The 27,301-nt window shown below is 38.8% G+C and overlaps 1 protein-coding gene across 4 annotated transcripts; it reads right to left on the bottom strand.

Moving 5' to 3' along the window:
* Positions 1-181: 181 nt before the first annotated feature.
* adam11 (ADAM metallopeptidase domain 11) lies at positions 182-27,042 on the bottom strand. Of its 4 annotated transcripts, XM_034119339.1 has the most exons (27): positions 26,682-27,041; positions 26,286-26,431; positions 22,361-22,437; positions 21,770-21,836; positions 16,978-17,060; positions 16,158-16,215; positions 14,905-14,968; positions 13,931-14,070; positions 12,880-12,954; positions 12,660-12,731; positions 11,092-11,258; positions 10,709-10,793; positions 9,218-9,308; positions 8,663-8,714; positions 8,237-8,336; positions 7,920-7,991; positions 7,730-7,822; positions 7,527-7,607; positions 7,351-7,401; positions 6,629-6,692; positions 6,358-6,463; positions 6,099-6,218; positions 5,411-5,579; positions 5,203-5,314; positions 4,450-4,540; positions 3,475-3,492; positions 2,246-2,433 (listed from the first exon to the last, which is right to left on the bottom strand). In XM_034119339.1, exons 1-27 carry the CDS (start codon positions 26,737-26,739, stop codon positions 2,424-2,426), a joined length of 2,322 nt encoding a protein of 773 aa, XP_033975230.1. In that variant the 5' UTR covers positions 26,740-27,041; the 3' UTR covers positions 2,246-2,423. The 4 variants fall into 4 exon arrangements, with proteins under 4 accessions (XP_033975226.1, XP_033975227.1, XP_033975230.1 ...); XM_034119335.1 differs by lacking the exon at positions 4,450-4,540 and having other exon boundaries at positions 182-2,433; positions 26,682-27,042; XM_034119336.1 differs by lacking the exon at positions 4,450-4,540 and having other exon boundaries at positions 182-2,433; positions 26,286-26,419; positions 26,682-27,042.
* Between the last annotated feature and the right edge of the window lie 259 nt (positions 27,043-27,301).

Below are 27,301 nucleotides of genomic sequence, written 5' to 3'. Positions count from 1 at the left end.
TGGTGATTCAAGGCATGCAACACCTGTGAACTGTGTGAGGCACAGATACAGAAACATGCATCCAGTCCTCAACTAAACATCCCTGACAAATACTTAAAATATTTACAAATACAACCTGCTAACCGAGTACGAAGAAGTACAAGAAAGTTAACTCTTCACCACCACAGTAAAACCGCTGCTATACATCGAAGAGTATTTATTAAAAGAAAAATGGACTATATTTTTGAAGCTGCATCTTGAAACAGACATGCGTCCAATGTAACACAGTCAGTGTTTGTAAGATATCTTTTAATATGCATTTCAATATACAATAATATGAGTATTTACATTATAAGCTAATACTGGTTACCTCCCTGGGACTGAACGACGTTGACTGTGAATATAGCGTCAATATCCTTAGATGAGTCCACCTTTAATGTGTGATGGCGGTAAACACAGTGTGACCTGTAAAAGTCTGTCCTTGAGTATTTGATTTTATACAGCATTTATACGGAATTAAAGTCAAATCAAAGTGTTGACATTTTAAAATTCAGAGACAATTTGCATTTTTAACCTCTTTAACCAGTCAAAATAAGGTAAGCATCTTTTTTCAAAAACGAATTTCTCTGACTGACTGCACTCTTGATTCATATAGGAATGTAATTAAGCTTTTCGTTTTTTATTGTTTCTAATTTCAGAGGCAGAGAACACGTCAACATATTCCTTTAATGCTACTGTACTGGCAGTGTAACTCAGATCATCTCTTGTGGCGGCTGTGCGAATGCGCAGTTCCTCGTTGTTACTAAGTGAAGTTAGGGCTGCTCGATTATGGCAAAAATCATAATCTCGATTATTTGGGTCAATAATTGATATCACGATTATTAAAAACGATTATCCATTTACTTTGAAAAATGTGAACAGTATGTTTTTAACAGTTGATTACCCTGAACTTTAAGTATAATTCAACTGAAAAAAATAAATAATAATAATAATTAAAAAAAATAATTAAAAAAAATCGTTTTATTTCGATTATGTTGTTTTCCTAATCGTTGAAAGCCAAAATCGTAATTGCGATGAAAATATGATTAATTGAGCAGCCCTAAGTGAAGTAAAGCTTCTTTATAACAACAACCAGAGGAGGACATCTTGTGAACCTGATACTCTCCAGAGAGGATTAACAGAGTGATTCTCATAAAAGCTGCTGACTCTTTCTCCTAAAGGGAGAACATGCTTCTGACATGTTATTTGAAATATATATGTATTGCTTATCTAATGGATCTATTTAACTATCTGACACCCTTTAAAGATAAAGCATATTTTGATTTCTTCTTTACTATAACCTCAGCTAGAATGCACATCCTTATAATGTATGTACAAACGTTGAATCGAGGGACATCCTGTGTTCAATCAGAGCTTGGAAGTCTGATCCAGGTCATAAATTACAATCTCTCAGAGGCAATAAGAAACCTTCGTGATCATGCATTCACCAGTTTTGGAAACCTATAGTTCAGACTTCTTTAAACTGCAAAATTCAGATCCTCTCTCACTGACAGAATCTTCAAAATGAGCAGATTGACGCTGAGCGGCGGGAAGAGTCTTTTCTCTCCAAGCTTGTGCTTCATTCAGAGTGGCAGTGAGTCACTGCTGTCTCAAAGAGTCCACCCTATGATACACTATGTACATCAGCACCAGCATACTTCTATGCATTTTGGTTGTGTAGAGATCACATATCATACAGCAGGATAAAACATTTGGTGTGTACTGAAATCGAATTAAATGTCATCGGTGCAGAGACACAACTAGCTTCCTAGCAGGCCTGAACTACATTCATACATTAATGCATATTATGTAGAAGCATTGATTTAGTATGGACTACTGTTTGATAATGAAAGGCAGCACAAGAATGACTAAGGAATGGCCTAGCACACAAAAATAACCCTCATCTGGTCTGATAAAATGTCTTATTTTTTTTTTATCTTAGCTTCAATGTTCTATGTTTCCTCATGAGGTTAAATATGTATTAAAAGGGAAAGCTTCCCAAAAAAAGTCCCGACTAGGAAGTGCTTTAAGTAAATGTGGCAGAAAATCAGCTGTAACCAGAGGAAGGAGGAGTTTAAGATGTTGAGTATACACACTTCAGTTAAGGGTTGAGTGTGTCCTGGATACAAATGCAAAAAACTAATTAAATGGCTGGAGATACGGACCATGTTTGGGACCAGATATTTACTGACAGTCTTTCTGATCCGGTGGGAACGTGTCCTCAGGGCTCAGTTAAAAATATTAATAATGAGACTTTTCAGGAAGCCAACAGAGACAGGGGTAATGAAATCAGAAAAGGAAACAGGAGAGGTCTGAAGGATCGTAAGTGGAAAACATCTTTGTTTTGTCTCCTCGTGCCGGACTGGACACAGTGTAAGGAAGACAGGACAGCAGAGAGACACGGCTCATGCATTTCTGGAAAGAGAAGAGGAAGAAGAGAAAGAAGAAAAGAGGAAGAAAAGAGGGGAAGAGAAGGAAGAACAGTGAGGAATCTGATAGTACACACAGGGCAGCTTAGATTAATTTAAACATAGCAGAAATCTCAACCAATGATTATTTTCATTATAAATTAGTGTCCGGCTTATTCTTTTCATTTAGTTGTTTTGTATACAAAACATCAGAAACTATTTTAAAATACCCCTCAGGATTTGTTAAGCCCAAGGTGACATCTTGTTTTATCCAAAAACAAGTCAAATCTATGTAATATTTAGCAAAAACAAAGACATTAAATCAGTTAATCAGACCAATATAATTATTGACACATTTTTCTGTTGATAGAAGAATCGAGAAAATAAACTAAACCATGTAATGTAGATAATCATTCAAAATAACCAAAAACTTAAAAGAGGCATTCACCTTTTATTATTGAAATAATTATGAAATCAACATTACAAAGTCACCACTGCAGCTATCTTCTAAAAAAAGGCAGCCAAATTAGTAAGGGGACACTCAGAGAAAAATAATAATGAAGCAAACCGGTATTACAGATTATAAGTAATAGATGATTTTGGATTATGATTAAGTTGCATAAATTGTTGTGTATTTTGAAATCTATGGGAGAATAATGCAAACCAAAGGCTATATAAATGTATGTGGCGTTGGATCATGCTGCATACTTCCCTATACAAATAATGATTAGATTAAAAATAAAGCCATTGAAGCAGGTGGTGTGTGTGTGTGTGTGTGTGTGTGTGTGTGTGTGTGTGTGTGTGTGTGTGTGTGTGTGTGTGTGTGTGTGTGTGTGTGTGTGTGTGTGTGTGTGTGTGTGTGTGTGTGTGTGTGTGTGTGTGTGTGTGTGTGTGTGTGTGTGTGTGTGTGTGTGTGTGTGTGTGGGCCTATAGATCTTTGAAGGTGCTCAGCAGATCAAGGATTCTTATAAAAACAGACAGCATTATGTCGACATAATGAACAGTGAGTAAATGTTTTCAGAATCAGGGCGGTTAAGCGGCATCGTACCTTCCTCTTCGGTTGTTTCTGGATCCGCAGAGTGGCAGGAACAAGATGGGAGGAGCAGACAAAGAAAAGACAAGTGAAGTAGATAAAGACAGATATTCAACTGTACATGTGCGCGAGCAGCAGAGAAAAATATGTAAAAAACATGCAATGAACCCAAGGCTTTAAATGCAAAGCATCAAAAGAGACATATTTGTTGTTATCCTGAAAGTCTACAAGCAAATTGCAACTGTACAATCTATCTTGCGATGCTTCAATGTTACTCATGAGATGAATGCAAATGATGACAGACGCAGACAAGCATTTGAGTCTCTTTACATTCTGCAGGCATGCCACAGCAAAGCTATCATGAGACAAGGCAGCATGTCGAGTGTGAATAAACAAAATCCAGAAAGAAGATCCAGTCGTGCGGAGAGGAACATGGAAAGAGCTTATAGAGCTATTTGTTTGGGGGGCTTGTAAGAATCTGCATAGTTCATTCAACTGATTTCACATTGCTCTCCTACAGCACAGTCAGAATCGCAAAAGAGAGATTTTAAAGTATAGAGGTGTTCTTCATTATTCCGCACATTCTTCCTCCAAAATCTGGTGCCTACATTTCCCACAATTCAGCTCTACCAACCACCCTTTGGTTAGAGATTCACAAGAAACATCTAAGCCGCTACCCTAAAACAGAGATCAGGATTAACCTCTTATACTTTTAGAAAATTAACTAAAAAAATCACACATGAATCAAAGTGGTCAATCATGCCATGTCAGGATGAGAATGTCGTTAAAGAGTTTACAAGCCAGAGAGAAAAAGGCAGGTTTCTAAGTACTATAATTCAGAATCGGTCCACCAGCATTAACAATAATCCCACATGGTCTCTGGTTGTGAGGATGGATCAGACAACACGCAGAGGAGCATTCAGCAGTGTGTGTTAGCTGACAGAGAAACACAGCAGGCACACACAGATAGAGGCATGCCAGAACTCTTACTTAAATCCCCAGCCAGTCCCCCCCAGGACTATCGCTGCCACCAGAATCGCACCTGCGACCGAACCTATTATGATATTGGTGCCACTGGGACCTGTGGGGGTGAAGGGGTCAACGTGTGAGGGGGAAAATAGGAAAACAAATAATAATGTGAGAGTGCTCAATACCAAAAAATAGACAGACATATCCTTTAGTCTTCTATTTGTAATTATCAGTGCTGTAATTTTTTTTTTTTTTAATTATTATTATTATTAACAAAAACGACTTCTAGTATTCTGTATGAATTAGTGAATGGGTGCCTAGTGGACTTTGGGTATATGCAAAAGTGAGACAAGATATTGAAGTATGGACACCAATAAACAAAACAAAATATTTATCTTTTATTACAGACTTTTTTATTTTAAAGCAATATATAAATAAATCTATGACTATCGTTTCGGTAAAATTCAATTTGATTGTTCTTAGATTATTTAGTTGATAATGACAAGTAACAAATGTGTTTACTTTATTTATTATTATATATTTCAATAGTCTAAGTTACAAAAAATAAAATGACTTTTAGTTGTTTCGAGACGCAGGTCGCAGTTTAAGACCATCCTTTGATGACAACTTTTGCTTTATTTTCTGGATTAATAAGGAGAGAAATTACTTTAGTTTTATTAATAATTTTCTTTTTTTCCACTGGGGTGAGGAGCCACAGTATCTGCACTGGTAAAAGGACATTACAGGTAAACTGCTCTGTGTAGTTACATGTACCTTTGTACACGGGGCCCTCAGGCGGGGTGGGGATGGGAATCGGGTCGAACACGCTGCAGTCCTTCCCGGTGTGGTCGGCATCACAGATACACCTCACCTCGTTGCTGCAAGTCTGCAAACAGGGAGGAGAAATGCAGGCATTTAAAAGCTTATCTTGTTTACTAAACACAAGAAGTTGTTCCCACCAGCAGAACTCAGTCAGACTCACCCCGTGGTGGGAGCAGATGTGTGACACAGAGGAGCCGGGGCAGGTGCTGAGGTTGAAGGTGGTGACGGGGAGGCAGCGGCGCTCCAAACACATCATGTTGGGCCCGCATGGCGTCCCGTCCTCCACGTAACCCATATCCAGGCCGTCATCCAGCACCGCATGGCCGCCCCTGAAAGTCAGAGGGTCACAATCATCAGTCTTTGGTTTTTTACTAAAATAACTTATTTATTTTATATCAAAGGTGTTAGTTTCAGTTCCAGGATGAATCATTCTTCCGACATCAGTGCTTTCTTTATGTGTTATTTTTTGTTCCAAACCTTGATTTGGATGATTTGTTTTACACATTTTTAAGTGTCTGTCACTCTGTTACTACCAAAACCAAAAGTGCAAGGTCCAGCACATCATCATCTTTCCTGCATGTAGTGAATCCAGATTAAGATAAAGTCAGTTAAAATAAAACAGAACTTTAATAATCCAAAAGTATTTTGTGCCAAAACAAGAGTAACAAATGTATAAAATATTTAAGAAATAAAAATCACAATAAATATAATAAAAGACTTAGGTGAACTAAAAGTTATATTGCTCAGATTGAAGACATTTGAAGAAAACATTTAAATGAAGCGGCCGACTGTATTTGTTAATCCTCCAATTGTTCACCAACCGAGCTGCCAGAGAGAAGCTGCCTCACCTGCAGTCCATGTATCTGTTCTGGTGGTGGATGGTCAGACTGGTGAGCCTCCCCTGCAGCTCACCAAACCTCGGCCTGTCCGTCAGGTTGGTGCACAGCAGCAGACCACACAGGACGTCTCTGATGGAGGCAAAGAAGAAGGTCAATGATTTAAAACTGACTAAAGGCTCCACATTTAAAGACTTAAGCAATTCTATAAAACCAAAAACAGGCATCCTCAATCTAACCATGTTGTTTCCATGCCATGCTGTTCACTCACTGCTTGTTGCACTGAACCCATCCCTGACCGCTGGAGTCCGGCCCACAGTTTCCTTTCTCTGTGCCCTCAGAGTTCAGCTTCTCATAGCAGAACCTGTCCGCTGAGTCTGAGCAGAGAGAACAGAAGAGTCTTTCACTTTTATCAGAACATCCCATAGCCTTGCTGTAATTGTTACTAAGCATTTCTCAGAACAAATAATGTGAGCCTGCTTAAACTATCAGAGGGCCATGCAACCTGGAGAATGTAAGCTTAATATCCAATGCAAACCTACTGTAGCCCCACAGATTCCTGCACTGTCCATCTCTGGTCTTACAGCGACCTCCATAACAACGGCCCTGGAGAGGACAGACAAAAGGAGAAACATTTTTGTGCCTTGTTGTAAAAGTTGCTTTTATTTCCTTAAAGGAAAAAACATACATTAATCTATTAATATAATTCAACCAAAGATCAATCTTAGTCCTAACCATCCAATATTTAGAGATTTTAGAGGGTTACGATCCCTTGTCAGTCGGTTTACACAGTGTCACTTTGGTTTATTTATTTTACAAAAACCTTATCATATCAAAGATCAGTAACAACAGTTATTATGATTTATTGCATCAGACACTTTGTAGAGCAGACATGCTTTACTATAATTCTATAATGGTTGACGGATCAAAATATATGTTTTAATGGTTTTTCTACACAGTATATTGTAGAACTGAGATTGAACTGAAAAAAACTCCCATGCCTAAATGTATGCCATACAGTGAAGTCAAATGTTAAAAGCACCAAAATGTGCTTAGTGAGGCAAGGCAAGGCAAGGCAAGTTTATTTATATAGCACCTTTCAACACAAGGTAATTCAAAGTGCTTTACAAAAATGGAAGACATTTTAAAAATGGCATTTAAAATCAGTCATTAAAAAGAAAAGATAATAAAATAAACATTAAAGTGAGGACAAAGTTTAAATTAAAAAAGCAACCAAAAACATAAAACAATAGCTTGATTTCACCTGTCCAGCATCACACGTGTAGCCATCTAGTTTGTGGACGTTATGAGGACACTGCAAGAGATGACATTATATTACAAATGTACATTCTATAAGCATCTTGTTTATTATTATTTTTAAACATACAAGTTTCAAAAGATTATTAAAGCATCTTTATAAATGTATAATGAGACATTTACCTGGCTGGTGTCTCCCATGCAGGTCTCATGGATGTCACAGTCGTTTACAGCGTCACGGCACGTCACCCCTCTCAGCTCGTACTGTCCCAAACAACCATAGAAGAAGACGAATGGAAAAGACGAATGAAATATCAATAATTGGTCAGAGCCTTAAGAAACAGCAACAAACTCTGAAGATGATGTGATGTATTAAAGCAGCTCACCCTGCAGTCCCTGCAGCAGAGCCCATTACTGCACATGGCATTGTGGGTAAGCGTGCACTTCTTACAGCAGTTGGCGCCACTCCGTGCACACTCCTATGGTTCAGAGAGGGTTAATAGCACATCTTTAGATCGATTGTGTCTTTGTGTGTAACACAAGCAATGAGATATGAGTAAAGTGAAATGTGCTCACCACTAGTGATCCACAGTCACACTCCTCTCCCATCTCCACATATCCATTCCCACACTCTGGTGGGTCAAACAACTACAGGGGGGGAAATATATGTAAAGTCAATTCCACTGATACATATCTTTCAAACAGACAACAAAAATACATTTCAAACTATTTCATCTTAATTTATTCACAGACAAAATCTGTTGTTGTGTACTGATTTACTGAAAAGGTTTTAGTGATGTGGTCTTTAGACTTGCTTTGATTGTTTATCATGTGATATAAACAAAGTGAATGTGATTAAACTCCCCAGGCAGTGATGGCTGATCACCTCTCACCTTGTTGGGCTTGTTGAAGAGACAGCTGCCTCCTCCCTGCTGGAGGAAACGCAGGTACTCGTCGATACTGCAGCGAGAGAACTTCCTGGGCAGGTAGTAGCTTTTTGATACAATTCAAACAAAGACAAATAAATCAATATTGTTTGCAACAGAATTTGCAACACTGCCTGAACCCTTCGAAAATCTGAATGGACCTATCAACTAAAATGCTTTTGATATTTCACCCAGATAAAGATGAATTTAGCACATTAGATATTCCTAAAATAAATAAATCACCCCCAACCCTAACGATGCTAGCTGCTTTACCGAGACATAATTAACAACAGATACAAGTAAATGAGTGTGGAAAATATCCGTCTTTGTTTTCACAGACTGCTGTTTCACCTGAGAATGATTTCTTAATGTAGGACAATAAAAGGTGAATACCCTGTGTCCTCCATAATGCAGCCAAGCCACGGGTCGGGACACCGGCAGTCTCCTGGACACACACACACAACAAATATCATCAAGCAACTCTGAGATCTCACCACGAGAGGGAGCTGTTTTTAAAGCAGAGGTGGAGTGTTATTTAAAACTATCAGCACACACAGCTTAAAATAATACTTTTAATATAATACATTGTAATTACATTTTGAGAGCTTTTAAAAAGGAACTCAAAAACACTTCACGTGTGCAGTTTAAAATACATACAAATCATAAAAAAGAACAACCCATTTAAAGATTAAAAAAACATTAAAAGCCATTATGAAGGGTGGGTTTTGATTTGAACAAGGAAACGACTTGAGTTTGGTAAAAAACAAAGGGTATTTGTAAAAGACAGATTTAAGATAAAACAGCTTTACTTAGCTTAAAATAGCAGGAAACCATAATAAATAGGAAAAACAAGAGTATGTTATGCTAATCCATGTCAAACGAGATTGTCCTCCTATGAATCTTTTATGAAGATCTCAACCAGTGTCTGCATGCACGTATATGTCCAACCTGCAGCGAGTCGCTCCTTGTTTCTCAGCATGCCGATGTTCTGGCCCAGACTCTGACTCAGTGTGATGGCCATGGGGCCAACGCCGCCATACTGAAGGCACACACATACACACGGTTAAAGACAATAACTCTACCTGAGTCAGACACTCATGTGAACTATGTGTTACTTTAAAACACGTGACCCTATAAGACCACACATATATTACATTGGACACATGAGGACAGTAAATAGAGTAAACTAAATATAAACATCTTAAAAGAACAGCTGAACAATGATATCCATTATTTTGTATGACAAAAGAAAACCTGGTGCTAATTGGCAACAGGTGAGGGTTATAAATGTACTATCTGCAAATGAACCGGCATTAACACACTATGATGGAGCAAATAATAAGCATTAACTTCACATCATATATTTGCTATAACTATTTTTGTTTGGTGTGTAAAGGAAATAAAATGTTGACTGAATCTCTGTGAAACGCCTATGGAGCCAATAAAGGTCATATTTCAGTTGATTCTAAGGGCTTGTGGCTTTTCATCAGATGTCATTTATAGGGGAAGCCTTAAATATCCTGCTGTGTTGCCCAATACTAATTTCTTCACTCTGCAAAAATAATAAGGGTCCCCTCTTATATAAATTATACTTTTTTGGATAAGGGCTATAAAATGTAATTGTAATAAATATAACAGATCATTTCTATTTCTAAATCACAGAACGTTCATCAATATTCAATTTGAATTCTATATTTCTTCAATGTCTTTTTTGCAGGATATAATCTTTGCAACACCTTTAAGATAAAGAGCACCCAGTATTAACTCAGTTAACCTTCCTGTGCAGCAATCATGCTACCTGCTGGTAAAACTACTCAATCACAACTGTAAATAATATTAAAGATATTAAAGTGCAGTGTCATGAGTTATAACCGGGTCACTGCTGCTTAACCCTCCTGTTGTGTTCCGGTCAAATCTGACCGATTTACTACTTTCATCCCTCATAACTTTTGTGTTTTACATTTGATTGCATCGAGGCTTTATGATATCCTCCACAGTAGACATTTTAACTTATACAATTGCTGATCACCACATTCATTTAATTTTGGGTGGTTTAGTCAACCTTTTGATCAGAATTTGGTCTCTGTTTTTGAATGCTTTTTCTTTTTTACAATAAATGTTTATTACATCACAAAAAAAGACATGTTCATTGTGTATTCTTTGTATATTTACTGCAGTTGTTCATGTATAGCAGTAGTCGGATACATTGTTTACAGTTTGAAAGGGTGTTAAATTAAATGTGGTGTTGATTCATGTTTTGTTTTTTTTAGAGTATTTCAAACAGGACAGGTCAAATTTGACCGGGAACACCAAAGTAATGGGGGGGAAACGAACACAACAGGAGGGTTAATAAACCATTTTTATTAGGTTCATTGGACAACTACCATGATTTGTATCTTAAATCAATAATATAAACAGTGTTAGGGACACAAATCTCACCTCATTGATGCCTCCACCTCGAGTTAAAGAGCAGATTCCCCCGATGTAGGCCGCCTCACTGCGGGTGCTCATGAACGTCCTCCCACTGTAGGGAAGACGAGATATTCATAAGAAACATTAATAAAATAAAAAATAATACCAATAATAATAATAATAAGTGACCAACTCCTTCAGACAGAAATCTCACGCTACTAATACGCATTTCATATGAATAGGCATGAAGAACACAGAGAAGAAAAATAAGAATACAGGGAAGAGGAGGAAGAATAAAGAAAAAGACAAAATTAAGAAAATTAAGCAGCAGGAAATAATGAGAGAAAGTAGAAGATGAAGTAGGAGGAGGATAACAACACCAGCATCTAAAATAAGGAGAGTGAACCCACGAGAAGAGGTGCACGGCGTCGCAGCGCTCCTTGATGCTCTCCTTCCTGTACTTCATGAAGTCTCGCAGGGTGAGCAGGGCATCGTCGCCCACGGAGATCCTGTTTTCAGAAGACCAGGTTTCCATGGCCACCAGAATGATGCGAGTGTTGAGCTGGTCCTTGTAGATCTGGAAACATCGAAATTAACAACGACAAAAAACCATCAGAATAAATCCTTTCTCTTGATGTTTGCCATCGTACCTCCAAAGAACTAAAGCTTAAACGGATTAGAACAGAAACGATTGACAAAACAAAATAGATAATTGTATTAAATAAATAAGAAACAAAACATTTCTGAAATATGGAGCAGAGCAAAAGAGTTTCATGGGAACTTGATGCAGATGTTATAAGAGCATTTCAAATGACCTAAAAACAGCAGTAAAATGAAATACTGTATCAGGATCAAAATGACCAAAAGGGTTTAGCCAACTGTCTTTATTTTAAATGTTGGTTTTATTGTGATAAAGAATAAATATGACTGTTGAGATGATATAAGATGTTAGATTCAAGCCCTACGCTGCTCTTAACAACCTGTTAGATGGATAAAAAGAAATCAGGTCTTCGGGGTTAAGTGAGAGTTACATTTTGTAGATGACGGAGAGAGTTGTTTCTGAGTGGGAGAAAGCAGCCAGCAGTCGGTTGTCATGGAAACCAGCATCACTAGGTCTGAAGAGTTTCCCGTGAGAGCGTTACAGAAGAGGACGCAGAGGGAGTTTTTTTATTTTTGCACTTCACCTGCTTTTTATGGAAAGTAATCATGTCCGATCTTATAAATGTAATTAAACATGTCGCTAACAGCTCAGTGTTTTTAGGTAAAGCCTCAACATGTCGCTGTATTACAGCAAAGATTTTCCATTTCTTAAAAGGAGTAGCCTGAGACACTGGAACTATTTATATCTATCCTGGTTAAACCTTTATTTATTTCCATATTTTTCTTCTCAAGGTAAGAACCTGGGGGGAAATGTATTGCATATATCAAGATAAAGCTTTTTATGGGTATATTTTACTGCAAAAAGGGTAGATAACCCAACAAGAAGACTTAACACTGAACATACTTAACTATTTTGGAACTAAAAGGGTGTAGTTGCTTTTGGCTTGGGTCCTTTTTAAGAACATCTAACCACAAGAAAGATGGGCAATGTCATTCTGTATGTATGTTTCTGATTCATGTTTGGTCTTTAGTTATGTTATGTATGAGGTGATTTGTCTGTAGCTCATGTTAATGCAACATTACGGGGCTTGAAATCACTCCTATAAAAAGTCCCTGTGAAAGGTTATGAAGACCTCAAGAGATGATAGCAAATATATGGCATTAAAGTAGCTGTTAAAAGTTGAAATAAGGGATGGCAGTTCTCTCACTCAGGAAGGTTTCATCAGCAGGAGGAAACACTCAGACATTTGGCAACTTTCCTGATTAAGCTCAGGAGACTTCCTACAATAGACTCCCTATGAAGGGGTGCCATGGTTTAAAGACAAAAGGATGACTTGAAGAGAAAGCTCATAGTCAAATGAACAATATTTTCACTCACTGCGTCGGCCATGTTCACCACCGCTTTGGCAAAGTTCTTCGTCTGAGTGGTTGACCGTCGAAGCTGCACAAACTTACAAGGAGAGGAGAAACACTTTAATACTGATTATAAAGTCTACTGAGCTGATTAAAATCCTTTTTTAATAAGAGTCACGCTCACTTCCTATAATTGCTTTCATTCAGCAGCTACAGAGATAAGGTAATATAGGCTTCACACGTACCAGCTCATGGTCGTTCACCACCATCAGCTCGATGTACTTGGTCTCGGTCTGTACGGTGCGCGGGCCTCTCCTCGCCTGGAGGGGGCGAAAGAAATCCACACAGTCAGACTTCTGAGTCCGCTGTCATAATCACCTTCACACAGGACAAACAGACACACACCAACACAATGCCAACACACACACAAACCCAGCAGGTTTTACTGAATTACTCACACACACAAAGAGACACACACAAGTGCTGATGCTGGTGAAACTCTAGTCTTTGTCCTTGAGAGGGAAACACAACTTGGAAAGCAACAATCATTCTGTCATTACAGAGAACATTGCTCTGGATCTTCATATCCAAATACTTCAGGAGTCTAACAAGTAATAACACACAACTTTGAAAGCCCAAAAAGACTATAGAAGTGGCAGTGAAAAATGTAAAGAAAATATCCTTTAGGTCATATTTATTTAGTGATAACTGACACATTTTGATTCAAAGGTGCTTACTGGTACAGAGTTCAAAATCCAGATGTTTCTACTGATCCCAGCAAATGTAATATGTCAGTGAGAAGTGAACAGACATACATGAATACAGAAATGTCTCAATTGAAACCACTAATGTTGATGTTTAGGGTCAAAAGGTGAAAATGAATGTTAGAAAGATCATGCCTGGGAAAACCCAAACCTTTAAAACCTTACACACCGACTTAGTACTGCAAGTACTCACTTTGAAGTTTGTAGTACAAGCCAAATCCAAAATTAACAAAGGAGCATCCCCTGAGATTTTAGAAAGCTCCTTCAGACGTACAACACTACTACTTTATTTTTGTCAACATATTAGCATGAAAGCTGAGAGAGGCTATCAGCATGCGTGTGGAAATGTGGCTTCATCCACACAGACTGACAGCTTCATCTGTGAAATATTAATAGTGTTTGCATTTCTCAACCCTGATGTTTCCCTCATGGTGACACTTGAAATGCATGCCACATGTTTCTGGCGTTGGGCCGTCTGTGTGAGTTCAAATGTGTGTGTCAGGAGAAAGAGACTCATAGTATGAAAACTGACTTGTCTTTTTGAGCGTCGCAGGCCGCCTGTAAAGACAGGCTTCTCCTCTTCAGACACATCGTCACCATCCTTCAGTTCCTCGTTTTGGCCTTTGTGGCCGTCTGTCTGCCCCCCGGGCTTAGTGCTGTTCACAGAGCATCCTGGGAAACACACACACACATGCATGCATAGAGTCAGTGAGATGGAAAAGTGGCTAGTCATCAGTCCAGAGATGGATGTAACCATGTATTTTAGTCCACTGATCTGCAGAAAAATCAATATCACACAGGAGAGAGAAGGGAAAAGGGAGAGTATAACTGGCCAAATGGAAAGAGATGGGGTGAGGAAGCAGGCTGAGAGGAAAAGCAGGGGTTGGGTAACAGGAAGGAGGAGGGGGGGGGGGGGGGGGGGGGCATCCAGAAAGGCAGATAGTGGCAGGGACAAAGAGGAGAGGCAAAGAAAAGGCAGCCAAATGAGATGTTAAGCAAGGGCGAGGAGGGCAGCTGGACAACCCGAGGAGGACACTGTACGCTGCAGTGTCTGTGTGTGTGAGTGTGAGTGTGAGTGTGAGTGTGAGTGTGTCTGTGTGTGTGAGTGTGAGAGAATAGCCATCAAATAAACAGACTTGCATTACAGAACATTTGGTTTAGACAATCCAAAGTCGAAGAACGAGGCTGAACATGTTGTCTCAAAACAGCCTGTGGGCTTATTGTTAACAAGATGCATCCTGCCAGGTTTGATCAAATCTAATGTTTTGACAACAAATGACACACCAAAGCTGCCTCACATCACAAACTCTTATCAAAATCAAATCAGTTTGACATGTCTATAATTTGTATTACAGCAGGTATCTTGTCAAAAAGGCTTAAGAAGGGCAGACCAGGTAAAGGGATTTTGTTTGTATCAAACTTTGAATGCATCAGGAAGGGCTTTGTTACAGGGGAAAGTAACTGTGAGGAGTTTCATTGTGGAGATTCTTGGTAAAACGGGCCTACCTGGACAGGGAGGTGGGAAGAGGTCAATGTCGGGCATCCGATACACAATGTGGTCACTGTGCTCCTGAAGGGCGTCCGGGAAAACGATAACAGACAGTGACAGATGGAGAAACAAACAGAGAAAGAGGATAGAGGAATGAGTATGTCTTTTTTCTGCAGCTGAACAAGTATAAAACCAAAGTTATGTTGTCGCTGAGTATAGAGTTTTATGTCAGAACTTTTCTGAGCCGCTTGTTTTAAAAATGATGACTCAGAACATTGTTTGGCAAATTGAATCATCAATGCCAAACAGATCCTGCATAAACAGTCTCACTGATGGTGGATTGGGTCACAAGGAAATCTTAACCAATTATGGTCAAAAGAGGAAAAATTGTAAATTATAAAATGTAGAGTTGATCATATTATGGTGACAACTTCATATAAGCCTTGAAATAACTTTAACCTGGACTCAAATCCACGGCTTCTCGGGGTGAGAAAGCGCTGCTGCGTCCTCTGAGCTAGAGATGGATCAACAGGGAGAGAAGTGCTCTGATGCATAATGAATTAATCACTGGGCTGTCATCATGGCAATTAAACTAGTGGACACTGTGGCACACTTAAGCTCGGGATAAATACTTTATGAAAATAACCCCTCTCAGAGAGAGAAAGAGAGAGGGGAGAGAACGGTTTTGAAGATGAGCTGGGAGGCTATCGATCCATCTCTCCAGTATATGGAATTGAGCTGTACTTCTATTAGTGGGCCTTAATAGAAAAGCTCAGCCTCTCCCACTCTAAACCCTTTATTCTCCTCCCATTCACCCTTCTGTTATACACCCATTTCTTTTTAATACAAGATATATTCTAAAATCAAATCTCAGTATTTTGAAAAGATCCAAAAAGCCTCTTTTGTTTTTGTCCATCATTTCTCTGTGAGATGACGTCTCCCTCAGATATGAGACAGGAGATGTGTTTCAGAGGTGGTGGATTGCGTGTCAACTCAATACTTTCCATACAGAAGCTCAGAGATAGAGTGACACTGTCTCAACTGACGCTAAGTCATGGAGACGGAAAAAGACATTGAGCCTGTGGGCGACTTTTAACAGTATTTTGTTGAGTTTGAACGATTTGTGCCAGGGCTGCAATATTTTTGTTTATTCACACACGCTTGTTGCAACGTTGGTTTGATGCCAAATAATTTGATATGTGTGTGTTTACTACTAATTCGACTAGTTGATCCTCCCCGACGGGTTTCTCCTGCTAAAGCCCTGACTCACCTCTCCACTGCCAACAGGTTCAATCCCGTATGAGAAGTTCCCATTAGAAAACATTCCCCTGAAAAACACAAAACACAGCAGCATATTAGAGTTTGTTAGGGCTAGTTTGTGTCCGTGTTGATGTGCTTTAAATGTGGCCTCCAGCAGTACATGTTTTGTATGTAATAAAAGCTTTTCGGAATGGTTAAGCTCTGCCGTAGGTTAAATATGTTTGAGTATTTAAAAAAGAGTTTGGGATAATATTTTCACGTGCCTCAAGTCTTTACAGTAAACAAGAAGCTAAAAATAGCCAGGGGATTTACAAAGGTGACTAAATGAGTGTAGTAGCTCTCATCTTGTTTGTTTAATCTGTGCAAAAACTGAGTAAAAATGTAAATGTGCTATTGTGAAAGAGATATGATATGTATCAAGCTATTTGGCAGTTTGTATGTATTAAACAAACCAGAAATAATATGTTAATTATTGAGCTTTAGAGATGCCAGTAGGTGGATTTAGTTTGACAGAGCCAAGATAGCCTTTTCCCTGTTTCCAGTCTTTACACTAAACTAAGCAACTGATGGCTCCAGCTTTGTATTGACCAAAAAGGCTCGACAGTAAATGATTCACTTGAAACAAAATGAAATATTCATTGATATTCTTTGTGTCATTTTCTTCTAAACTGAAAACTGGGCTGGCATGGATTTTCCACTTGACTTAACGTAGCAGAACTACTGTGTTTTGGGGGGAATTTACAGCAATACAGAACATGTGAATCACATAATAACACAAAACCTTTTAGTGTGGAACTATGGTGAAGTGACCACATTTGCGTTGGACTCACCGCAGGCCGTGGCAGGTGGACAGTGCGGCCCAGGAGCCCGGCAGCCCCCGCACACGGCCATGGTAGTAGCAGTGCTCTCCTCCCTGGAAACAAGCCATAAGGAACATTGAGACACTGATCATCCACATATGTCAGAAAAGAACACTGACTGTGATCCACTCACTGTTTCTGATCTTCTGGCCCCTAAATACAAAGAGGGCAGGTGTTGACTGTCAGCTGAACTAGTGGGTCAACTGTAAGATATCAGTGACTCCTGAAAGACTCAGAGAAAACCTACACCTACAGAAGCTGCCGCCGAGTTTGAGTTTCAACAAGGAAAAGCGCTGGGTGGAAAATGTGTAAGAATTATAGTGGCAAACTGGGAGAAACTTGGCAACTTTGGTTTAAACGTTTGAATAGTTGGTATCAATGTTTTAATGTAATGAGTGGTTCAAATGTATAAGTTGATAATGAATTGTAACTGGACATCAAAAACCTCCCTATAATGTTTTAACATCGTTTCTTATTAAATCTTTTTTTTTTCATTATCTTGTTTCATTTTACACCTACATTATCTTTATTCATCTATTAAATGATGTACCACTATCTGACAGGCCTGGAGCATATAGGGTGAGAAGCCCACTTTGCAAAATGTGGTCCACCTCTCGATAACTTAAATGGAATGGGTGGCCTAACTTTACACCTGGCCTCCAGCTACCGTCATCTGATTATTCATAATCCCCTAAAAGGTTTCGCCTGGACAATCATGATTTGATTATAGTGTTTCCACGCTGCCTCTCACAGTACAGGAATGATCAGATTACGACAATCTGAGAGGAGACTTGCTGGTGTCATTCAAGCAACATGTGCATGATAAATGTGGGAGCTAACAAAAGTTGAGGAAAAAAAGAAAACGTTGACAGACAGTATTACACTAAGGATAGTGTTCTTGGATAATCAGGCGGTCTGCATATAAATGGATGGAGATGACATGCTGTTTGTGTCGAGTGGTGTGTGTGTGGAAGAGAGAGTCAGTTTCAGGTGTTTGTAATGAACCCCAATAAGTCATGTCTGCCACCTGAGCCTGCTGTCGTCGGGCACGGCTTCTGGACCAAAAAGAAAAGAGGCAACGTGGAGCTGCTGCTCTTTATGCTCGGTCAACCTTTACTCCGAGCCTGAAAAATCTCTTTGACGTCTTGTCAAATGAAGTATAGGAACTCATCAGAAAATATTTCCCATTACAAATACGACTTCACCTGTTATTGTGCATTACAAGGCTTCATCACTGGATCTAAAATGGGCTACTGTACTGTATTTTTCCGCTTCAAGCTCAAATCAAAGGCTTTATTCATCCCTTACCCGCTGGGAGTCCAGCGTGGGGGAGCTTCAAATGAAACCGAGTCTGTCCGTCTGTCAAACATGATGTCTCCAAGGACACAAAGTGCCGGTTTCAATTTTGATTAAATCTGGTGGAGGGTGATGTTGATGCTTTTTTTTGTTTAGGTGCTTTACACTGATCTGGTTATAGCAAGGAAGCTGTTGAACAATGCAAACCATTATAGGCTTAAATTCCTTTTCCACTAGTTCCACAAAACAACACTAAGGGATGAGGCTTCCACTTACAAAATATAAACATGTAAATGTAAATCAAAATAGATATAGGCTCCCAAATGTATCTGCATCAATATAACTACAATCAACTCCTCTAGTGTAGTTTCAGTTTGTCAGAAATTAATCAGAATTCCTGATTTTAAACATTTCGGTTTAGAGATCACAAGCAATGTATCCACACAAATATGTATTACGAGCACTAAAGCATTTAAAATAATGCGCAGTAATAGATTAAGTTGTCATTTAAAAAAAAAAAGTTACAACACTTGATCATTTCAGGGATTAGTTTAAGGCTAAGAAGCCACATATTCTGACAATTAACCAAAGATAATACCTACTTTTATCTAGCTTATTTAGATTCAGTGGCAGCTAAGTTGTTGAGAAAAAAGGGACTTTAATCATTTATACCGAATAGTGAGACAGCCCACAGCACTTAGTCAGGGGCAAGATAATAAATAAATAAAAAGGTCGGATTACAAGGCTAAATGGAGGAAATCAAATTGTCTAACACAGCAGACTGCTGTAAGTGCTCAAATAATGGCCACTCGCACATACAAAGAAACCATGTTGTATGAGAAAGCATGGATTAAACATGAGATATCATCAGTGCTGGTAGGAAAAGGAAAAGTAAGCAGTATAGAAGTGTGACTAGAAGAATTAAATAAAATAGCTTGCAAGCACAAATAGAGGCGTATAGGCAGTTCTGTCCTGGAGGGACGAGGATTAAATGTGACATAAGAAACAAAGTGAGTTATAAAAGCTGGAGTTAACTCGATGCCTGGACTTTGACTCAGCATTGTTGAGCTGAGAGGAGCAGAGGGAGGGTACTGAAACAAAGTGAGAGGAAGACTAGATGGTACACAATTATAAATAAGACTATTTGACGTCCTCAGTGACAACAAGATACATGTTAACTTTCACATAAAATAAAGCCACATTTTGCTAAGGATATAAGAGATTTAAATAAATTAAACAGAAAAACAAAATCATCCTTTCAATTGGGTTTTCATCAACAATTCCGAGGGGTCGACATTATTACACATTTCTAAAAAACTCAGAAGAACATTAATATATAAAACAGCTTCTATCTATTCAAGCCCATCCTCATCCCTAATGCAATATATCCTCTGTGTCATTTAGATTCAACCCAAGTGAACCAGTCACCAGCTCTATGCAATAATATGGATCGACAGGGACCAATAAAAAAAGTGACACACAAAAGGAAGGAGGAATTTATTGTCACGTCAATAAATCTAAAATAAAACAAGATTGAAATGGTGTTGGAGGGGGAGGGAGCCACCTACAGTGCAGCATGCAGATAATGAAATGCTCATATAAGCTATTTCTACATTTGATAAACTATAGACCACAATTAACCCTACCATATTAATCTAAATGTCCCACCAATTCAGTAGCTATGACTTTTGTAAATAGAAAAATCTACAGCATTTGGTATTAATTTATTAATTTGTAACATACTCCTTTTTTTGGAAAGCCTTTTATACTGCGAGCTAGAGTCATCATTGAGTAAATATTGTATCTAAGATTTAAAAATACTTTCCAATACCGAACTATCAGACTAATGGGCTGCCACTCTCAAAACATGCAAGTACCACATGGTGTTCCCCAAGGATCAGCTCTTGAGCTACTATTATTCTCAAAAGGTATTTAGCACATTTCCCCAAACATGAGAAATCCTACTTTATTATTTTCAGTGGCTCGCAAAATACATATTGTAAACAAATAAAGGCCATTAGACATTGCATATCTGAGGTCAACACAATTATTAATATTTGGGAATGATTTGAGGAGGATCCTTTCAAATGGATCATTAGAGACTTTGACAATCTACCAAGCGGGCCATTACAGTTGAAGCATAAACTCTGTGATATGTGGTGGGCAAACAAATGTAAGACACTGAACACAATTACTGTACTGTGGAAGAATGCTGCATTATGGTCTAAAAACGTGTTCAATGCTCACTGAGTGTTAGACTCCCATCAACATTACTAATTCATGGGGCAAATATTCTAAGAATTCATTTATTTAGAATGTGTCAACATAACTTTTGTTTTATAATTTTGCTCCAACATATTCTAAATATATGTTGGACATTATTTCATGTGATACATTTCATAATTTAGCATTTACATAATGCACACAGATCTTTGATATTGGGATTATTGTTTTACATGATATAATTAGATTCCAATATTAAACATCTGGTTGCAAAAGTCGGTACAATGGTGGTTGAGAGATTTGCTTCTAGAAATGTACATGATTTGAATTCCCCTCACGACACGACAACATGGACCAACACTGCTGCTGCTGCCGCTGCTGACTGCTGGAAGCCATGGCAACCATCTACTGATTGGTCAGGTGGTCGCCGAGACAAAGACAGTGAGAGAGACAGAGATAGAGGGGCAGGAACAGGGAGGGAAAGACTAAAATAAAGCAGAGGATACAGACAGAAAGAGGCCGTCTATCAGATGTTCTTGAGTCTAAAGAAATTATAACATTGGTATAAGGCCGTTTGATCAAATGTATAATGCACAACAGAGAGGACATCAAACATCTGTGTGCAATGCAACCAGACAGCTGTTTATGGATGCCAAAGATTTATGATGTTTTAACTGATGTAAGAAACCAGAGTATACAGCAAAACAGATGAGCAGTCACTTTAACAAACCAACTTCACAAACGTTTACACTCCACACATTCAAACACATTTGCCATTTCTAGGATTATCTGCCTAAACTATTCAATATTGATTCTGTTTAACTTCTCTCAGGGGAAATACACCCATTGGAAACATTAATCCCTGGAAACAAGCTACGCTAATATTACAATTAAATAAACCTTTATGCATTGGCACAAATCAAATAGTCTGTGATGGAAACACATTTTAAATTCTGATTAAAATGATGATGGCATTATTTATCAAGAGCTTATTTAAAGGAAAAGTTTGACTTTTATTTGAATATATAAAACAAAGAGAGCAGAAAATGTCCATATTCTGTCCTTTTTGCATCACAAAAATCAGCAGGCGATTATTTGTATGTCCATTGAATAATCACATAGTTGATTCAATATTGCAACTCTACTTAAAAATCAATGTGAGAGTAGTAAAGATTTTTTCTCAAGTCTCGGACAGGAAGTGTATATCCCAAAATGTTGAACAATTTCTATAAAAATGGCTTACCATATTTTCAGACAGCTTTCCATCCTCACCATAGTGACGCTCCACATAGTCAGTAGAAAGCAGGTTGCTGGAGAGAAGGAAAAAAAAGGGAGAAGAGCAATAATCATTCTCACATTTCGTTTTAACCTGAATTCAAAGCTTATTTGGAAAAGCAAGATTGCAGCACTGACTATTAACTGCCGTTTTTGGTCATTATTCTGGAGTGCTATTTAACAGAATAACATTTCTAGCCAGACATTATGACTTGCCTGAATCTAGATCAACAAATGTCTGATTATAACCAAAGGGTCTCAAGATTCATTTATTCTAAGTGTTCGGAAAGCCAGTGAAAGGTATTACAGAAATACAATCCATTAGAGCAAGAGAGAATAGGGGGAGGTATACATTTGGCAAGCAGCCAGTCCTTATAATGCCAACGCACAAGACATACAGTAAAATACTGTAAGTGGGCGGGAGAAACGGGTAAGGAAAGATAGGTGGTGCTTTAATCTTTCTATGCAAGTATCTTCATGTCAGTGTGTGCTGTAAACAAACCATTAAACATTGTGGGGTGCGGACGTGTGAATGCTTTGCATGCATGAAGCAACTTACTGGTTGAGTTCCAGGTCAAGGATGAATGAAGTGCCGAAGGCCTTCACCAAGAAGCTGCTCTGGGCCAGATGGATGGGCTGAGGGAGGGGTGGAGGGAGGAGAGCAAAGGGGATGGGGAAAAAGTAACTTAGATTTACAGTTGATTGAATGTACAAAAACTGATCAAAGTAGCAACAACATTTTTCCAAAAACTGAATTTGATGCATTATGTTTGTCTGTTAATGATAGTTTTCGGGTTAGCACACCTCAGGAATCAAGGGCCTTTTTACCAAATTTCTAGTTTGTTAAGCGGTTTCCCCTATTAACACTACATACTGTGCAGTATATACACAATCAAATAATATGAAATTATCACTACCTCAGCTTTGAGCAGCATTATAATTTCGTTGTCCAATCATGTTCATCAAATAGAGGAAACGTGTATCTCCTGCCTAACACATCCAAACCACCATCAAGGTCATGCATTCATATAGGCTTCAGTTCCTAGTTTATGTGTCATAGCGCTTTCTGCATGTGAGGTGGATAAGCAAAAGATTAAGTGCTTTATAGTCTGAAGTGTATTTCTATTTTTAAAAAACATGCTTCTCTTATTCAAATCCATGCAAGCTTGGGGTCCCAGACGTTGACTCAAACAAATGACTCACTAATTTGTCAAGTATTTCATGTTTTCAGGAAGAAAATGTGACAGAATAAGAAAAACAGAGGGTGGAGCAGGGATCTGATGGATGTAAGGAATTCAATTATTAACAGTAAGTATGCATAGAGACACAAGCTACAAAGACATATAATAATGGGATGTCCTATTTTGGTAGCCTCTCCTTGAAGTGGAGACAGTCTCATCCATCCCCGAGGCTTTTTAGGATAACACTGAGTGTTGGGGCTCAGTGTAACCTTGCTCCAAGGTGAGCCTCGTGCACGTTGAGACAGAGCTCTGTGGTGGCTCCCATCAGGCAGGTCTCATTAGTATTGCCATGCACTCTCTGCAAACCACTTAGCATCAATCTAAACCTCCACTGGGTCCATATACTGTACAATAAAAAGCCCACAGCCTGTGAGTAGAGATAAGAAAGCTGCATCGGAGTTACGACTGTGGAGATTTATACTGTATAGTCATTTATATATATATATATATATATAGCCAGGACACTGAATTATAGAGTTGATAGACAACTTTAGTTTTAACATTTAGTTTGATCACTAAATATTTGTCATCTTCTCAAGTATGAGTATATCCTAATTACTGTGGATAGGATTAAAGCATTATATAGGCTTTAGTCATTTACAATGGGCAGTTGACATAATTTTTCGGCATTTTAACCACTGAACATAATGGATTATTAACCATGAGAAATTAATTAAATGTCAGGTCCTCGTTTATCTCAGATGAAAGAAAAACATCCAATTATATTTTTTCTTATGGCATTTTTTTAATGTCCTTTTGAAGTTGAGATTGTGAACTTGCTGGCAACAAGTTACCAATTTAGGAGAAATTACAAGCAGGGGCGGCGCCAGGGGGTAGCTTGGAGTTGCTATAGCAACTCCAACAATTGGCCTAGCAACGGCTTAGCAACCCCATTGTTTTGTTATGAAAATGTATCTATATATATTTATACACATTCTCGCGAGATCTATCAGGGGTCATTGTAAGTTAAAGCGCGAACTGTTACTTGGCTAATGTTGTTATAATTCTCAGTATGTGAACACAGATCGAAAATGGAAAGATTTCTCACAAGTCAGCGTAAACGGCCAGCCGGACAACCCTGTGTGTGTGTGTGTGTGTGTGTGTGTGTGTGTGTGTGTGTGTGTGTGTGTGTGTGTGTGTGTGTGTGTGTGTGTGTGTGTGTGTGTGTGTGTGTGTGGTGTGTGTGTGTGTTTGCGGTGTGGTGATTAGGTTAAATGCCACAGCATGCCAGTTGAAACAGTGAACGATCGCTATTGTGTACGCTTAGGGTGTAATGGTATTATACACAAATATTGTAGGAGCACAGAAACAGTGTTCAAATTCTGCTTTTACAAACTTATTTTGGTTGTGCTTACCTTGCAAAGTAATGTTATAAGTGTCAAAGGAATGTTTTAATGTAAATATTAATGATAATATTGTAGCGTGTCCAAGTTAATAGTTATTTCAGTTATCAGATGTGCACAGTTTAGTACATTTGTAAAGTTATTTAGGCAATGTTGTTGGCGGGAGTTAGGGAGAGACCGCCCCTTCCAGGTGTGTGTGTGCGGTTTCCGGTGTGTGTGGAGGGAGTACGAGACGGTAGGAGTTGTGTTTGAGTGTGGGGAAAAGTCATAATGAGTGTTATACTATTGATTGGCTCTGTAAGGCGTGGCTGTGGCCGTCAATACCATAAAATAAAGAGAACGTTTTCGACATTGAAGGCTCGTGATCTGTGATCTTGAATAGCGGTGAACGCTACAATATGAACAGGCTCGTGCTTGGCCCACTGGTATTGTTTGTTTATTTATTTTGATTAATTAACTAGCAACGCCGTGCTGTCATATTGCAACTGCTAAGCTACTGCAGCAAAAAAATCCTGGCGCCGCCCATGATTACAAGTGACAAATATATATTCTATAAATATATATTTTTTGGGAAGCATCTGTGTTTTAAAACTCCTAAATGCTCCTGTATTAATATATACTATATATAAAGACTGTGATATTGCACTGAGAGAGTGTATCAGTTAAAAACTACATCTTAAATGTATCTATCTAAATATAATTTAGATTTTTTAACATACATGCTGTGTCAAGTTTTGCACAACATATGATCATGGTATGTTTATTTTGCTTTTAAATGTGTAGTTTACAACTAGTCGAGCAACTCTGAATCCTGGTTATACCACATATATCATTTTGCATATTGTAATATGTCGGCATTAATACTTCTCAATAATGACAACAAGCATACTTCTTCCAATGGGCGTCTACAGTCTCCAAAAGAGAGTTCATGAGACAGCATGCCACCCTCAGAGGGTGGCTGAAGGTCGGAGCTGTGTCATATCCACTGACAGCCTGCAACTGACTGACAGCGTTTATAGTGAAGGTAACGAGAGAGGGCAGGTAGAGGTGTGAAATATAATCTAATGGACTGGAAAGGAGGAGGCAGCTAGATGAGGGGGGGTGGGCTGAGTTTTTTTCTGCCTTGTTATGGCCGGGGTATCATGTGGGGGGTGTCACAGGGTGTGGGGAGTGACAGACACATGACCCCAAAGGAGGTCTAACAAGGGTGACTCAGGTTGGGACACAGAGCAGTTGAGGACTAAAGGTACATCATTTTCCTAGATTTTTAAAACATAATAACAACATGTTATCTATTTATGTAATGTATTCCCACTACTGTAATCTTCCCTGATATTTTGTTTTATTTTAAGGTTATAATATATTTAAAGAAAGACATATTGATATCATGTTAATAATACATAATGATATCATTTATCCAGTGCCTCTTAAATTAAATGAAAATTAAATTCAAACAGCCCATAGATATATAGATATCACAATAGTATTTTGAATGCTATAGTAAAAGCTATACAAAGTTGAAAAAAAATTAAATACCTGAATCTGGCAAAAATGATTACTAAAACATGTCAAAACAGAAATGATGTCTGTACATCATGAATATAGGGATTTGTATCTCAATAAGAGGAATGCATCTCTGTGACATTATCCTGAAATTATTAATGATTCAAATGTGTCAACAGACTTTCTATGATATTCAACTTCTTGTTTTGTCTCAAAGAACTCAGCCCTTCTTCATATTTTATAAGAAACACCATACTGGGGCGATGTTGTTCAACATTTGTCCTCAAGCACTACTGATGAGAAAATGGTGAAGCTGAGATTGAATGAAGGGGAATAATAATAAACATGTGATTGTGTCTGAATGTAAAAAACAGCCACAGGTGCAGACAAAGCTCACCTGCCCTCCGGCTGTGGAGTTGTTGACCCGGGTGTCCAGGCGGCTGTGGAGCAGCTCCTCCTGGGAGTGGATCTGAAGCAGGAGCCGCTTGGGCTGAACAACCTCTTCTGCAGGCGGCAGTCTTCCCTCCAGACTTCCACCCAGACCTGCAGATGACACATGATAAAAAAAGTGATTGTCTACGGATGTGAATGTGATGTGAAATGCCTAATTTCTGCAGAATTCAAAAGCTGCTGGTCAGCTGCTCGTTGACACCAATGCAATTACACGATGCATGTAATTGAACGGATGCGATACCCGACAGAAAACGTATATTTCTTATGTTGTTTTTTTAACCACGTATAACTGGTTGCTTGTGACAAACTACTCAATTACATGATATAAAAAAGGTCTTACCTGTCACGGCGCACCGTGCACACGCTGCAGCGAACAGCAAGCAGCTCACAGCGAGCATGATGCTCTCATAGTCCCGGGGATTTCCTCGGTGCAGCGCCGTTAAATGAACTGATAGTAGCCGAGGGCGCAGCTGCAGCAGGTCTGATGTTGACAGTGTTGTTGACAGTGAAGACAAACACAACAGCGGGGTTCCTTTGAACGCAGCGACCGCATCTCTCACCGCCTGTAGCGAGTTAAAAGCCCCCGGACGAGGCTCCTCTGCTCGGCTGCAGCAGCATGGTGTGTCTCGGTGTCACGGAGCCTCACAGCGGGAATCACACTCCTGTCTCTCGGTCTAACGATAAATGATACTAAGATTGATTGAAACAGTGAGGCTGCGCGAGGAGTCTTGGACCTGGTAACAAGGAGCACGTGGGTTTTGACGGGCCCACCCCCACGCTCTGTGATAACACTTGATGGGCTCAAAACTCAGGTTTGGGGACCCTAGGCCTAGGGTAACCCCTGATAGGAGCTATACATATGAATGTGAAATCAACCAATCAGTCAGATTTGGATAGATGTTTTCAGGGAAATAACAGCTTCTAAGGAGAAACACATTTTAAATGCATTAGAGGTGGTGA

Source organism: Trematomus bernacchii, unplaced genomic scaffold (assembly GCF_902827165.1).
Source record: "Trematomus bernacchii unplaced genomic scaffold, fTreBer1.1, whole genome shotgun sequence".
In the NCBI taxonomy this organism is placed as follows: Eukaryota; Metazoa; Chordata; class Actinopteri; order Perciformes; family Nototheniidae; genus Trematomus; species Trematomus bernacchii.
This window is presented reverse-complemented; position numbering and strand designations above follow the sequence as displayed.